Raw genomic sequence first — 17,474 nt, forward strand, 5'->3', positions numbered from 1 at the left:
CCAAACTGAAAGGATAAACTCGCTCCTTGAGCAATATCTTCGGCACTACGTGAGTGCCAACCAACGAGATTGGGTGAAGCTGTTGGACATAGCCTATTTCTCCTACAACATGCAACGGAGCTCTACGTCCAACAAGAGCCCCTTCGAGATCATTACAGGACAACAACCTTCGACTCCTCACACCTTAGCTATCGGATATACTAGGAGTAGTTCGTCAGCATATTACTTTGCAAAAGAATGACAACAAAATATAGATATTACGCGGGCTTACTTGGAAAAGGTGACCAAAAGATAAGAAGTGAGCAAACTTGGGAAGGCGACTGTAGGAGTTCAAAGTCGACGGTATAGTGTTGGTAAAGCTCCAACCAATATCACTCTAATTCTTTAGGCACAAAGTACACAAAGGATTGGTGCACAAGTATGAAGGGCCCTTCCTAATTATCAGTAGGGTGAGCAACGTCTCCTACAAGTTGCAACTGCCGACATGGCTCAAAATTCACAATGTTTTTCATGCCAATAAATTGAAAGCCTATCAGATCCGCAAGATGCTTCCCGAAGTGTTCCAACTCGGCTACCCCCCACTAGAGCCTCCTACGAGAAGCGAGTTGAAACCATTTTAGGGATCGCAAGATAAAGCTACCCAATGGAGCTGAGCAGACTAAGTACTTGGTGAAGTGGCGAAAGCTTCCCCGAACCGAAGCCAATTGAGAGCCCGAAGGCGTCTTACGACATAAAGAAGCAGTTATCAAAAACTACCAACAAGCGTCGATGATGACATGGGAGTATCTAATTTGCTACAATCTGCTCATATGGACCTTGCTAATGCTATGGTATTTTTTTCAGCCCACAATGTTGCCTCATAGTTTTCAACTCAGCCCACTCAAATATGACAGCTCATTTGCATATTCTTTAGATAAAGTTACAGTTGTTTCAAGGTGCTTTTCTTCATAACCAAGGAATACATTAAAGAAGTTGGTTACCAATTGTAAAATACTTAATTTCGAAATTTCCTATGCATGAAGGATTGTTTCATGTATTAGTACTTATTTTGGTGTTTAGGGGTTAAAAAGGGGTTTTAGAAACTGATGATATTGGCAGAAGTTATGTTGAAGTTCTCTCTTAAACTCTGTATCTCTTGGATGCTTCCTTGAGTGGTGAGTCTTTTATTTTCAGTTCTGTATCCTTATTTAATTTCCTTGGGGTGGTGAACTTTTTGTATCCCTTTGTGATTTTAAACTTTGTGATGAGCTATTTTTCGATCTTATTGAAGTATTATCGTGAGTTCGTTCCTTTTCGATCAGAAAAAACTTATTCCAGCAAATACTATTGTACTACCTGTTTTTCTTTCGAAATCTATTATGCATTTTACTCCCCCAGTATCAGTTTGGTATCAGAGCTAAAGGTTAGAGATCATGGCAAGGCGGAATGGAAACGATATATTTGGTGAAGGTAACGACCATGAAGATGATGTTTAGTCGTTGAGGCTACAGCTATGAAGATTGTTGTGTAGTCTACAAGAAAAAAAATGAAATAATTGAAGAACTTCGAAGTAAAAACAACCAACATGAAAATGTTGTCCAAGAATTTACTTCTGATGATGATACACCTCCTCATCCAAGGGAGTCGAGAAGATTTTGGGCAAGATATGGAGTCCAAGATGAGTGACAAAACAAATACAACCCAAGATTGGATATTTCAGAGTTTGAAGGTAAAATTATTGTTGATGACTTTATTAATTGGCTTAATATAGTGGAATGTATTTTCGATTTTCATGAACCACCAGAACAAAAGATGGTAAAATTTATGGTACTTAAACTTAGACGGAATGCATCTTTTTGGTGAAAAAATATGAAGAAACAAAGAGAACATGAGGGGAAGAGTAAGATCGTGACAAAGGAAAAAATAAAAAGGGAGCTGAAGAGAAAATACTTACTTGAAAACTATAGGCAAGAGATCTTTCTTAAAATCCATGATTTCAAGCAAAAAGATCTTAGTATAAAGGAGTATACAGCAGAATTCGATAATCTCATGTTAAAATGAGAGCTTGTAGAACCAAAAGAGCAAACCATTGCAAGATACTTAGGAGGTTTGAAATATGAGATTGCTAAAGTGGTTCAACTACAGTTATATTGTTCTTTAAATGATGTAAGCAAGTTGGCTTTAAAAGTTGAAAAGCAACAGAAGTTTGAAAAGAGTTCTCAGTATAGGTCAAAAGAAGGCTATACAAAAGGAGGAAATTCCAAACCTACTGTCCAAAGCAAGGTGGTATCAAAGGTGCAAGACAAGGGTGAAGGACCTGCTGGCAGCAAACAAACACATAATTCTTCTACGCCAAGTTGTCACGGACAAAATTCTAAACATAATGTTTAATGTAATACTTGTGTATATCCGTGTATTTTGGTTTGTTCATGCTTTGCATAGCATGTAGAGGGACGATCGAAGGCTTAACAACCCCATTTTAGTTGGGTTTGGTGGCCGTTTTAGGCTTGTAAATAAAGGTGGTGTCATGTGAACAATTATGAGAGATATTCGATCTGTAGTGGACCATTTTAACCCTTTGTTGTGCAACCGTTCAGAGCTTGTAAAGTCTGTTTGTAATTTGCATTGGCTATGAAGTGTTTTCTGATATGTTTGCTTGTGGATCCCGAGTGAGGCGCTTTCTCTAACCCGTTTTCTCTTTCTTAGGTCCTAAGGGACCATGGGAGGTTTCGGGGAGGCCGACTTTTACGGACGGACATGCAGGGGTGTCGCACGACTTAGGCAAAACCAGCTAAGTCCGTGACAGATGAATCAGAGCGGGACAAGCACTCATAGAAACACTTGGCATGCAAACGTGAGAGACCTAGCGGGGCTGCGTTGAGGGTAGCCAGCACGCGCGACTGTATGGGGGAAAACGGGCATAGAGATGTAGGGAAAAGGAGTCGCTCAGAGGAGCGGGCATCTGAGATTGACATTCAGAGGAATAGCCAACCCTTCGCGCAAGAGGCACCACGAGAACAAGTACGCTTGGAAGAATGCATAGCGCACAAAGGTTGGGATGGCTGAGTTCAAGCTACGGCTCGACGTTGACAACTATACTTGATGGTGCTCAAGGCAAGCGAGATGCTTGGTAAAGGATGAGACCATGCAAGGTGGAATGAGTTGCTAAGCGACCGAAAGAGTTGTGCAAAGCTCACAGAGGTGAAGGGGAATTGTTAACTCGAAGAATTCGGTACTCATGCAAGGGCTTCTATGCGGACGATGGAATGTTCGCGACCATCCCAAAGTGACCGAAACTCGGTACCATAGAGCATTAAAATTTTCTCTTCGGCATATGAATGATATGTCCGTAGGAGGCTGAAGTGTGTAGCGAGTTCAGCATTTTGCTAGGCCTTGAGTGGTGCAGCGGGGGCTGTATTGACATGGAGTCGCAATCTAGCAAGTGCGTTTGCAAGAGACAAAACAATGCACAGTTTGTTCAGCAAGTCAGAGTAGTCCAAGGGGATAGTGGTCCCCGAAACTTTTAGAGAGAAGGAAGCGAAGAGAGAAGTTGCCCCAACGGGATAGATATCCAGGAGGGATAAGTCCCGACTCTCCAGAGGAAGAACCATGTGCAACAGACCGCACATGTTGAGGAGGAGGACCTCAAAAACAACAACTCCACGAAGCTTAATGGACCGAGCGAGCAGCGAGGAGTCATCGCATGATCTCGCTTGAGAGAATGCATTGGTGGATGCATTGCGAGATCACGTGGGGGAGCGACTTAAGGCAACACAAATGAAGGCACACTTGGAGTCGATATGGAGATTGGACTCAATGGAGGGCTAACCCGTGGAATGGTGGGCGTGAGGGCCACCATCAACTCGATGCAAAAAGGAGCGGAGCAACTTGGGTGTAACTTGGCGAAGTACCCAAGCCGCATGAAGGGAGCCAACATAGAAGATGGAACATGGAGCGGAGGCACAGAGCTTCCCTTGGACAGAGGCCAAGGACATGAACTCTTACAGAGGCAAGAGCGCGATCATGTCGTTCCATGGGTCCTTCATTCTGATGGAGCGGACTTATCTTGCATGGTGCCAAAGACGAAGGGAGGTTCTGGGCACATGCACCTTATCTCGAAGAAGCATTTGATGGAGGAACTAAGGCGACTCAACTTGCGGAGGCAAAGTTGGGTTCAGAAGGCCTTGGCACGAGGCAAGAGGAGGCGGAGGCGGGTACTCTTGAAGAATATGCCACAGTGTTGCCATTCAAGTTGCCATGAAGGAAGCAGTGCGCAGCGGAGATTGTGCTGATAGGGCAGAGGCCCAAGATCCAAACAATGGTACACCAATTTCAGCAAAGTCGATGGACTTCGGGAGCTACTAGGCGACGGATTATCCTACAGCTGTGTTTCGTTTGAGTATGACCCGCGAGCGGGTGGACGAAGGTCGATTGCCAAAGGAGCGAACAAAATCGAATGTGGAAGAGGCCCTACGATGTGTTGGCAGAGGCCACTCATGGAGGGATCACAATTCGAGTTCATCCCACAAGGATCAGAATGCAATGGAGATGTCACCAGGAGGCGACATGGTGCAGCGGATCGTGGTGGAACAGTTCGTGGCAATGCGATACACACGAATCTAGTCCCGTGAGGGACTAGATCATACGGAGGTATGATCGGGAGCTACTGGGAGCTCCACTTCGGTGAACAACACGACAACAAAAAGGACTATGGATTTAAGGAGTGAAAGCCAAGGTACCGCAGAGGCGGGTCTTCCATGCTTGCATCAAATTTTGTATCGGATGAAAGCCTTGATCATTAGCATATGGGGGCTGTGTACTCAGTGATTTAAAAAGCGCTGGGCGCCAAAAGGCGCCAAGGTCCAAAAACGCCTGAGGCGCTAAGCGCTCGCCTGAGGCGCTGGCCCGAGCGAAGCAAGACGCTAAAATATAAAAATATATAATATAATTAATAAATATAATTATTTAAAATTTTAAATAAAAATATACTATTAAATTAAGAAAATCTAAGATACAAAATCACAATGTCACAGTAACAAAAAGTTCCAAATTCAAAACAATAAAATTTTACATCAAAGTTATTCATCATAATCAATATTATCGTCATTTTCACACATTATCTTCATTGAATTCGTCTTCTTCCTCTTGTCCTTCGATTCCTTCCTCTTCATCAAGATATGTTTCATTCTCTATGTCTTCAACAATAGCAGGAGCCGAACTTGATGCTTTTGCACTCATTTTTCTCTTTGACATCTGTCTTGTATATGTTTGTAATTCTCCAGCACCTGAAGCTCTTGCCACATCTCCCCATGTCAATCTATCATCTTCAAATACAAGTTCATCTTCGGCATCTTGCAAGTTAGCACCCATTTCTCCTACTAACCACTCATTTGAATCATCAATATCTTGCAATGAGATTGAATCCAATCTATTTTGCAAATCATGACGAGTCTTCAAAGCTTGATTATACTTTATATAAACAAGATCGTGCAATCGTTGATGTTCTAACCGATTTCTTCTCTTCGAGTGAATCTGTCATGTCATATAATTTAAAAATATATTAATACATATATCTAAATAAATAAATTAATTAAAACAAAAATATTTAGTAATTCTTACATGCTCAAAGACACTCCAGTTTCGCTCAGAACCCGAAACACTACATGTCAAACTAAATACTTTGATAGCAAATTGCTGTAAGTTCGGGGTGGAATTTTCAAATAGACTCCACCATTCAACTGCAAAATTTATGTTATTATTAACAATAACATAGTAACATAATATATATGAAATTAATTATATCAAATTATTAATACCTGGAGACGTAGTTGTCTTGGATCGAACGGCAATTGGAATTCCAAAAAGACCTTCGGCATTTTTATATAAAGATAATTCATGAATAATCTTATCTTGAATCTCAAGGCTGGGAACTAATCTTACAACGCACTGATATAACCCACCCAAAACTTCTGCATCAAATCCAACAGATTTAATCTTATAAAAGAATTCAGGGTTCAAATAATATCCTGCTGCATGTAAGGGACGATGAAGTTGACAATTCCATCTTTCGTCAATGATTGTAAAAATTTTCTCATATTTTTTTTCATTTTCATTAAAAGATCTTTTAATCGTCTCCTTTGCTCTATCCATAACCTCATAAATATATCCCATTACAGGCTTATTTTCATTATCCACCAACCGAAGGACTCGAACAAGAGGGCCCATTACCTTTAATATTTAAACTACATGATTCCAAAAGGATGGCATTAAGATGATATCAGCAGCCCTCTTGCCTTTTGCTTCTTTTGCTCATTTGCTTGTCACCCATTTCTCAGAAGTAAACATATTTCTCAGAGTATGTTTTTGACGATGCACGCTCTGTAATGTCAAGAATGAAGTCGCAAATCGAGTGACACCATGTCTCACTAATTCTTTATTCCCTGTAAATTCTCTCATCATATTCAAAGCCCCAATGTGATTAAAAAGAAATCCAACAACAAAAATTGCCCTTTCTAAGGTTTTCTTGATTTTTAAGATCTTTCCAATATCCTCCAACATTAAATCAATACAATGTGCTGCACATGGAGTCCAATACAAGTATTGTCTTTTTTATTCAAGCAATTTACCTGAGACAAAGATTAACAAAAATGATAAGACTTAAGAGTTTAACACACTTAATTGAAGATAAAATAATTAACAAAATCAAAAGATGAATATTACCAGCTAAAACATAGTTGTTTTCATTGTCGGTTATGATTTAAACGATATTTTGTTCTCCAATTTCTTCCACGAAGTTGTCAAGTAAATTATATATCTTGTCTCCAGATTTTACAAAAGATGAAGCATCTATTGACTTCACAAACATAGTCCCTAAAGAACAATTAACCATAAAATTAATTATACTCCTACGCCTCCTGTCAGTCCAAACATCTGACATAATAGAGCAACCATGTGTTGCCCATGATTCTTTATAACCCTTTAGTAAGTCATTTGTATAATTCAACTCTTTTTGCAGCAATGGAACTCGCATCTCATAATAACTTGAGGTTTTAATCCTGCACTATATCTTCCAATAGCTTCAATCATATCCTTAAAACTGTCTAAATGAGTTATACTAAGAGGAAGACCAGCCTGATAGAAGAAGCGAGCAATGTGCTGAATTGTTCTTCCTCTTATTTCTTTATCACAAGCATCACTTATATTTGTTTGTCTAAATTTTGAGCCTCCTGCTTGCCCTTGTTGTTTCTGGGATCCTTGAAGCATATATAGATCCATCGGTCCTTTTTTACCTTTCTTAGTACTCATAACTTCTTTTTCCTTTTTGTCGTATACTCTTTTTTCACTTGGGTTAATACTCATAGAATAATCTTCTTCTTCATCCCTGAGATGTTCAACATTGTCTTCTGGTAAATTCCCGTAAGATTCATTCTTTTGTGTCTTCTTTTCATTCATATAACTCAGCAACTCTTCTTTTACCTCAGGTGGACATTTTTTGCAAGCTGCTGCATTCTTGAAATTTCCTACTAGATGTTGTTTTGCACGAAAAATACCACCTCTGGTAGTCTTATCGTAGAATATGCAAGTCACTGCATTAGGATCTTTCGGATCCTTCAAATAATTATACTTCCATGCAGAATCTTTTTTTGATACCATTGGAGACTCTATTGAGTTACTCTCTACAATTGCCATTTATGTTAAAACCTAGCAATAATTTCAAGTAAATAAAAATTAACAACATTAAATTCAAAATAATATATTATTAATCTATTAACAGTATTGAAAATTAATCATTTCAAAATTCAAATAAATTTAATATTAACAGTATAAGCCTGCTGACGGAGAAACGAGGAAGCAGCGACGAGCGGCGACAACAGTAGCGGGAAAGGGAGCGGGAGCGGCGAGCAGCGAGAGGGAACGCGGGAGGCGCGAGCAGCGGGAGGCGCAAGCAGCGGGAGGCGCGAGCAGCGACAGCGATAGTGGGAGCAGGAGCGACGAGCAGCGGGAGGCGCGAGCGGCGATAGAGGCAGCGTTTGCGAGCAACGACAGCGGCGACAACGGCAGCGTTTGCGAGCAGCAACAGCGGCGAGCAGCGAGATCGGGATCGGGAGCGGCAGCGGCAGCGGGTTAGGGTTGGGTAAGGGTTATATCGGTTTAGTTGGTTCGGTTGAACCAACTAACAACCGAACCAGGACCGAACCAGACCTAAAATCCTGGTTCGATCGCCTTGGTTTACCCAGGCGCTCGCCCGAAGCGCCCAGTGCCTGGGCTCGGGCGAGCGCCCAGGCGGCGCCTGTTTGAAGCGCGCCGCATGGGAGATTAGTGAGGTGCTCGGGCCTCGCCTCGCCTCGCCCGAGCGCCTTTTTCAATCACTGTGTGTACTACCAAGGAAAAAGTTCGAATGCAAGTACCAATGAGTCCCATGGGAGGGACTTGATCATGCAGAGGTATGATCGAAACAGCTAGAGAGTTGGACTGCTCCAGAGCCTATATTCGCTTAAGGGAGCCCGGCAAGTCAGAGGACAAGGTCGAGTAAGCGAACGTTGCTACCAAGGAAGCTAAGGAGAACAGAATCGATGCAAACCTTACAACATGATGTTAGAGGCCATTCATGGGAGTTGCAGTCTGTCTTTCCATCGACAAAGGGGAACTGCTTGGAGAACACAAAGGTGTTGAAGCAGGGGGTCGAAAGGGGTGAGAAAGCGACGACGAGTCCAGAGGGACTTAGCTACTCAAAACAAAGCATCGGTTAGAATGGAGGTGAACTCGAAAGAGTGCTACAGAGGCAGATCTACCGATTGTGAAAAAAAGGGATGCAGATGCGAGGTAATGGATAGTAGGGTCATGGGCATGGCAGTGCCATGGTACCACAGAGGCGGGACTTCCGTGAAGTCATCGATCCCTGGCACTCATGGAGGGAGAGCGCTTGGTCGTGAAAGGGGCCAAGGAGGTGGAGCATGCAGAGGCAAACTCCAAGTATCGAGACAAGGCTGAAGGGCAGAGGCCAAGGAACTTCGTCAGACCGGTGTCAACGAGCTTCTCATCAAGATAGCCGAAAGTGAAGGACATCGGGTGTGTAAGAGTGCACAACCAAGGAATGAAGCAGGCAGTACGCGGTGTTGTACCTTTGCTACTCAGAGGAGTAGGCGACAGGGTTGATTGAAAAGACGGTACAATCCCAAAGGCGACCAAAAGTTCGATGACATTCCAGAAGTTGGGGTAAAAACTTCCTGCATTCCAAAAGTTCGATAGCATTGAGAAGGTGAATCATAGTAGTTAACTCAATGCAAGAAGTGCAAACACTACGAGTGCTTCAGAAGTGTGAGCAAAGAACAAGCGAAGGTCAGTAACTAGCTCGATGCATGAAGTACAACCCTTGTAGAGGCGTGCGAAGTCAAGTAACAATTGTCTTCTCAACTCTTAAGAGAATGGGCAAAAGCGAGTACCCCAATTCTCTTATCTATCCAGCAAAGGAGCTCTGCACAGGTTCAAAGACCCTTCGAAGATAATGGAAGACAATAGTTGTCAAATCCTCACCAATGGTGATCAGTGCTACTGAGAGTAGATTATCTGCTTCATTTCCCAATAGAATGTCAATCGAAAGCGGAAGTGATTCGAATCTACTTAGAAGTGACAACTAAGTGAAAGAAGAGTCGATGGACAAATTTTGTGGAGGAAGGACCCAAAACTTCAGAAGTTTGTGAGGCGATGCTCGTTAAAACTCTAACAAGCATCCACCTAGTTCAAGCAGCATGAGGCATTTGAGAGACTACGCATAATAAGGATGGTCTTTTCCTTCATCTAGTGATTTAAAAAGGCGCTCGGGCGCTCACCTAGGCGCTTGGGCGAGGTGAGGCGAGGCCCGAGCGCCTCGCTTCACTTCCAGGCGGCGCGCTTCAAAGAGGCGCCGCTTGGGCGCTCGCTCGAGCCCAGGCGCTGGGCGCTTCGGGCGAGCACCTGGGTTAAACCAGGTGATCGAACCAGGATTTTAGGTCTGGTTCGGTCTCCAGTGGTTAGTTGGTTCAATCGAACCAACTAAAATCGATATCAGCTGTCGCTGCCCAACCCTAACCCTGCTCGTTGCCACTGCCGCTCCCGCTCCCGCTGCTCGCCGTTGTCGCTGCTTGCAACCGCCGCCGCTATCGTCGCTCGCCGCTCCCGTTGCTCGCCGCTCCTGCTCCCGCTGCCCACTGCTCGCTGTTGCTGCTGTCGCTACTAGCCGCTGCTGCTGGCGCTCGCCGCTCCTGCTCCCGCTGCCTCCTTACACTCCCACTGCAGCTGCCTCCCGCTACCTCCTTACACTGCCGCTGCCTCCTTACACTCCCGTTGCCGCTGCCGCTTCCTCTTTTCTCAATCAGCACCCCCTTACACTCTTCCTTCTTCTCCTTCTATATACTGTTAATATTGTTAGGTTTATTTGAAATTATTAATTTTCAATACTGTTAATAGATTAATAATATATTATTCTTAATTTAATAGTATATTTTTATTTAAATTTTTAAATAATTATATTTATTAATTATATTATATATTTTTATATTTTAGTGCCTCGCTTCGCTCGAGCGAGCGCCTGGGCAAGCGCCTAGCGCCTTGGGCGTTTTAGGACCTTAGCGCCTTTTAACGCCTAGCGCTTTTTAAATCACTGCCTTCATCTGATAGATCCGTAGAAACCAATAGGGATCAGCACAACTCAGCCAACCCCACACTAGAGTCAGCGTCATTAGCGAGTTGAAGCAGCATGGTGGATCAAAAGTTTGACTACTCAACAACAACAGCGGAGAGCAACTAAGAGCCAAGAGGTGTATTGCAATTGGAGCAAAAGATTAAAGACTCAACGAAGGCGAGGAGTTGTAGTGTCGGCAAAGGCTTCGACGAGGACGTCGAAGGAATAAGTGGGGGAGAATGTCACGGACAAAATTCTAAACAGAATGTTTGATGTAATACTTATGTATGTCCGTGTATTTTGGTTTGTTCATGCTTTGCACAGCATGTAGAGGGACGATCGAAGGCTTAACAACCCAATTTTAGTTGGGTTTGGTAATCGTTTTAGGCTTGTAAATAAAGGTGGTGTCATATGGACACTTGTGAGAGATATTCGGTCTGTAGTGGACCATTTTAATCCTTTGTTGTGTAACCGTTCAGAACTTATAAAGTATGTTTGTAATTTGCATTGGTTTTGAAGTGTTTTCTGAGATGTTTGCTTGTGGATCCCGAGTGAGGCGCTTTCTCTAACCCGTTTTCTCTTTTCTAGGTCCTAAGAGACCATAGGAGGTTTCGGGGAGATTGACCTTTGCGGATGGACACGCAGGGGTGCCGCACGACTTAGGCAAAACCAGCTAAGTCTGTGATAAAGTGGCCGAAAATGCTTTAAATGTCATGGTTTTGGGCATATTGCTTCAGATTGTCCAAATAGGAGGATTGTAACTTTGGTTGAAGATCATAGTGATGGAGGAGAAGATGAAGCCGACGACGAACCAAAATATGATAATGATGAGGAAGAGGTTACTTATGCTGATCATGGTTTGTCTATTGTACTGCAACGTAGCTTACAAGTGTCCTATGTAGTCGAGGATGAAAGTTGAGTGAGAAAGAACGTGTTTCACACTAAATGCACTTCTCTTGGCAAGGTGTGCTTGGTGATCATCGATAGAGGCTTCTTTAAGAATGTGATATCTTTGGAGATGGTGCAGAAGCTAAAGTTAGACATAATCCCTCATTCACATCTATACCAATTATGTTGGCTGTAGAAAGAAAATGATATCAAGGTAACTAAAAGATATTTAGTTTTCTTTTCTATTGGAAAGTATTATAAAGATAAAAAATATGGTGTGATGTTGCTCTTATGAACGCTTGTCATTTGCTGTTGGGAAGACCTTGACATAATGATATAAGGTTGTTTTATGATGGTTACAAATATACTTATTCTTTTAAAGTGAATGAAAAGAAGATTATTTTAGCTCCATTACAACCTTCGAAAATCAGTGCACCAAAGAAGGATGTTAGCATTTTTATATCCTATGGTAAATGCAAAGGTAAATTAGACAGGGGTGGTCATGTTTTGGCTCTAGTGGTAGTAGAGGAGGATGAACAACACAAGGAGACACCAGCAATCATGAAACCAATCCTGGAGGAGTTTCAATATGTACTAGAAGAGATTCCACATGGCCTTCCACCTTTGAGAGATCCAATATCACATTGATCTTATTCCGAGGGCTATTCTACCTAATAAAGCAATATATAGAATGAGTCCTAAGGAGCATAAAGAACTTCAAGGGCAAGTGGATGAGTTAGTAAAAAAAGGATTAATTCGGAAGAGCATGAGTCCTTGTGCGGTTCCAGCCTTGTTGGTGCCTAAGAAGGATGATTCTTACAGAATGTGTGTGGATAGCCGCACCATCAACAAAATCATAGTGGATTATCGTTTTCCTATTCCAAGGTTAGATGATTTATTTGATCAATTCTGTAGTGCTTCTATTTTCTCTAAAATTGATTTGAGGAGTGTTTATCACCAAATAAGAATGAGGCCCGGAGATGAGTGAAAAACAACATTTAAAACTAGAGAAGGCTTATATGAATGGTTGATTATGTCATTTGGGCTATCTAATGCTCCTAGCACTTTCATAAGATTTATGAATCATATAATTAAGTCATGCATTGAGACTTTTGTTGTGGTTTGCTTTCAAACCATAACTAATCAACTTTCTGTTTCACAGGTCCTTCGGGACCTGTACGAGATTGCAACTAGGCTGACCTTTTGCGGACACATATGTCGCAAGGGCGCCTCATGACTTAGGCAATCCCAACTAAGTCCGAGGAGTTGGCGCAAGGGTGCTTCACGACTTAGGCAACTCCAGCTAAGTCCGTGACTTTGCCGCAAGTGTACCTCACGACTTAGGCTATTCCAGCTAAGTCCGTGACAGAGCGGTGATAGTGGCAGCAACGATAGCGGAGAGAGGCAACAACAGCAGAGAGGAAATGTCAACAACAAAATCGCGAGCAGGGTTAGGGTTGGGGAAGTCGCGAGAGGGATGCTGGGAAGCTGATATCGGTGCTTTAGTTGGTTTAATTGAACAACTAAAGCATCGGAGACCGAACTAGACGTAAAACATTGGTTTGATCGCCTGGTTTAACCCGGGCGCTCGCCCGAAGCGCTCGGCGCCTGGGCTCGGGCGAGCGCCCAAGCGACACCTCTTTAAAGCGAGGCACTCGGGCCTCGCCTCGCCTCGCCTCTCCCGAGCGCCTATTGAAATCGCTGGACCAAACAAGTAGTTAGGAATTTAGTGTACATATCTATAGATTGAAGTATTTTTCAGCATAAGAGCATACATGAGGTTTGAAAAAGAAATAAATCAGATTAGATACAGACATGCATATGTCCTGGCATCTAGAAATGAATGCTTAACTGACCTGCAAAGATGATATTCCACCCCAAGCCCTTAGAAAGTCACCTTCATCGAATAACTTGAGTTCTGGTATAGACGGTGAATGATCAGAGCTCAACATATCAATATGTCCATCCTGAAACCCAGTTGTAAAACATGTAACAGAATAACTCTTAGAAACAAAAATTGCATCATAAAATTAACATACGATTAATGCCTCCCACAGATTTTGCCTATTGGTCACATCTCGTATAGGTGGAGCACATTTAAATCGAGTATCCCCATCTGCAATTTCTTCAGCTGCAAATGCCAGATAATGAGGGCAAGTTTCCACACTTATACTAGCACCATTTGGTCCATTTCTTTTTTCATCCTGAATAAAAAAAAAGGTGGCACATTTGAGTATAAAATGAATTTTAACTATTAAATGAGATGCAGAAAAGTGGGCTGATTATAGTTTCAAAAATAGAAAACTTGCATGAACAAATGCATTGTCTTGCAAGGATGAAACAAACTCAGAATAGTGTATAAGACATGATGACAATATCCATTTCCAGTGCCAGCACTCTTAGCAGTTCTTAGTGGCCGGATTGACATGTCCGATCTGTTCCGGCATGTCTGATATGCATTCAAATTGGGCATCTGAAAACAACTTGAGAAGGTCCATTGAGATGTGCAGTCTTTCAAACCCATGCACTACGCAATAGTATGCGATATGCATAACAATTAGCCCTATTATTCTTCGTATATAATAACGATTGATATGGTTGAAACTAGAAAGAAGGATACTCAAGTGCAGCATTACACATTTTTACAACATGTGAATAATTTAAGAGCAAACTTTAATCAATAGCTCGAGATCAAATTAAATCCAGAAAAAGGAAAGGAAAAAAGATAATAAGTGGCACATATACATGTTTATATACCTCAATCAGATCTAGTGAAGCTTTTGCATCTGACAAATGAACAATATGAACATGAGCTCCTTCTGCTTGACCTCCAGTTTTTGTATCCTGTGCTACTGCTAGCAAGTCCTTAATAGCTGCTTCCTCCCTGAAAAGAAAATTGCAGCTAAACAAGTCACCAACTTATGTTACAAATTAGGTGTATTCATCTCAATTCTACTCTCAAACATGCAAAAGACTTATGAAAGAAGGGTTTATTTCCCATAATGAATTTGAACTAAAATGATGTGCTTCTAGTGGATAGATGAACCTAGTGAAGTGTCATTATTGATATGTCTCAAAGACAGAAACGGATTCCGAAGGATTGAGACCACAAATTCAGCACATTGATTTGCTTGGAAGTTAGAAAAGCCCAGATATGAGAGGATATCACCAAAGTAAACACATACATATACATACACACCTAGATAGAGAAAAAGGGGCATGCATGGTGTGGTGAGGCGAGGGGGAGGTTTGTTGCACTATAAAGGTTCTAATATAAGATGATTAAGTTAATGTTAGCTTGTATTAACCAACTTTTATTCTGTACTATGAGATGGGCCACTGGGTATATAATGATGTGGACATGACATCAAGACCATGTTATGAAGTTTTACAAATCAACATACGATATTGACAAAAGTAAATGATGTTCAACAAAAGAAACAAATTATCATGTAATTTTCTCCCAACAATATATATGTTTCTTGCCCCTGAAGAAGGTTCTTCAATGATTAATAAGTCCTCTCCATCATCTTTCCAGAATCAGATAGAAAGTCGGAGGGAGGGAGGGAGATAAAGAGGTAGGTAAAGAATACAGACTTTGGAAAAATAATGGACAAGGACCACAAAACACTTTTTCATAAACAATGAAAAGGAGGATGTGGCAGAGGCAGACCATATCATTTCAAAAGACCATAACATAATCAAAACATTTAACATTCAATTTCTAGATGCATTGATCAAGACCTGTTACACAGTTCACTGTTATAGTTTACACTAGTGAACTCTTCAGAATGCTAATGATATTCTTTTCAGCATTCAGCTCTAAATGCAAATGGTGTCCTCTACAAAACAAAAGCATGCTGTAGGTTACCATGATGGTGGCCTGGACTTAAGGTATGTTGCATAGGACCGATAACTGGGATCATCATCAAGAAGTCCTTCACTGTTTTTGGAATCCAAAACTACCTCTGCATGCACAAGCAAGGGTCTCTTGAACTTGGCCAAGACATATAAACCCTCCTACAGAAGTAACGAAAAAATTAAAAATGAGAAAACATAGCAAAATAAACATATGGGTGTCAGCTTAACAAGTTAAAATCTCAAAATAAAATAAATATTTTCCTTTGGTTTTTGCATTCATATGGTTGATTTTAGAGAACAACATCCATTGACAATGATTTCGAGGAGGATTAAGAAGGGCTGATTTTAGATGAATTTTGATTGATTTATACTTAGAATGGTAGTAGATTACGAATTTTTATTTAATATTATTTTCAGACAGAATTTTCATCCTTAATCATAATAGCTATTCTTGGGCATCTGAGATCTTAAGATTATTTAGTGTTTAGATTAATTATATCACACAGATAGGCAATTTTTACCTATTAGAAACATATTTTGATTGTTATAGAGTTCATTATTAATATAAGTTTGTGGAATGATGATATCAGCTTATCTCCTACAATTCTGAATATAAATACCTGTGTAGCCTTGATGTTACTCCTGGAGACTGTTTTTTATGCAATTAATCTAGTGATGGTTTACTTCATTCTTGTTTTCATCTCTCTTTTTCTTCTTTGAGAGTCCTTTTCTCCTCAAATTGGAAAAAAATCACGGTAGGAGAGTTATATCCTGTAACTGGTCAAAGCAAAAGTCCTACATAGTTGATATGTCTTATTAAGATACAATTCTAAAAGAATTATATAAGTCCTAGATACTGAAGGCTTCTTACAAGAATATCAACCTTCTTTTTAGTAGAATGCACCTACTAAGTATCTGATAAATTTCTCTTTCACTTGATGGGTCAGTTCCAAGTACATTGCTACTGAATCTTGATACAGCAAAGTATACAGTGTTTGAAGGTACCTTTTATTCACACACTCCATTCCTTTTTAATATTTCATATCTATGAACTTTCAAACTTTGTCCTTCAACATTACCATCCATACCTAACATAAACAAGACCTCCTCCATTATTTGGTTTTTCTGCCATGTTAGAAGAGAAGAACATTAACAAATTTGACAATTGGAAATGTGTGTGCCTAAAAAGATAACTATATATTTAATTAACTTGATAAAGGCTACTTTAGAAAGGTTTGCACAATTAGTTCTTCATCACATCTTTCTTGTTTCAGGTACATGACCAGTTAACATGTCTAACATAAGCCCCTCCTTTTCATGGCTTGCCTCCCAAATCTTAGTTGAGCTACCATGTCTCTTCCTAAGAAGCTCATACCGACCCTCTATCACGGACAAAGTTCTAAACAGGATGTTTAATGTAATACTTATGTATGTCCGTGTCTTTTAGTTTGTTCATGCTTTGCACAGCATGTAAAGGGACGATCGAAGGCTTAACAACCCCATTTTAGTTGGGTTTGGTGGCCTTCTTAGGCTTGTAAATAAAGGTTGTGTCATGTGGACACTTGTGAGAGATATTCGGTCTGTAGTGGACCATTTTGACCCTTTATTGTGTAACCGTTTAGAACTTATAAAGTCTGTTTGTAATTTGCATTGTCTATGAAGTGTTTCCTGAAATGTTTGCTTGTGAATCCCGAGTGAGGCGCTTTCTCTAACACGTTTTCTCTTTTGTAGGTCCTAAGGAACCATGGGAGGTTTTGGGGAAGCTGACCTTTGCGGACGGACACGCATAGGTGCCGCACGACTTAGGCAAAACCAGTTAAGCCCGTGACAGATGGTATCAGAGCGGGACAAGCACTCATAAAAACACTTGGCATGCAAATGCAGGGGACCTAACGGGGTTGTGTGTGTTGACTGTCCTAGGGAAAAGGAGTCGCTCGGAATAGCGAGCATCTAAGATTGACATTCAGAGGAATGGCCAACCCTTCGCGCAAGAGGCACCACGAGAACAAGCAAGCTTGGAAGAATGCGTAGCGCACAAAGGTTGGGATGGCTGAGTTTGAGCTACGGCTCGACGTTGACAACTACA

General features: G+C 41.2%; 1 protein-coding gene across 3 annotated transcripts in view; it reads right to left on the reverse strand.

The window, feature by feature from the left end:
* LOC135610096 (probable allantoinase) overlaps nt 1–17,474 on the reverse strand; it is a 44,544-nt gene that overhangs the window by 18,324 nt on the left and 8,746 nt on the right. For all 3 annotated transcript variants that reach the window (XM_065104131.1, XM_065104128.1, XM_065104130.1), the window contains exons 9-12: nt 15,399–15,547; nt 14,285–14,411; nt 13,567–13,731; nt 13,384–13,494 (exon numbers count right to left, since the gene is read on the reverse strand). In XM_065104131.1, coding sequence (XP_064960203.1) covers nt 13,384–13,494; nt 13,567–13,731; nt 14,285–14,411; nt 15,399–15,547 — 552 coding nt within the window. The remainder of the gene's footprint in view (nt 1–13,383; nt 13,495–13,566; nt 13,732–14,284; nt 14,412–15,398; nt 15,548–17,474) is intronic.

Source organism: Musa acuminata, chromosome BXJ2-4 (assembly GCF_036884655.1).
Source record: "Musa acuminata AAA Group cultivar baxijiao chromosome BXJ2-4, Cavendish_Baxijiao_AAA, whole genome shotgun sequence".
NCBI lineage: Eukaryota > Viridiplantae > Streptophyta > Magnoliopsida > Zingiberales > Musaceae > Musa > Musa acuminata.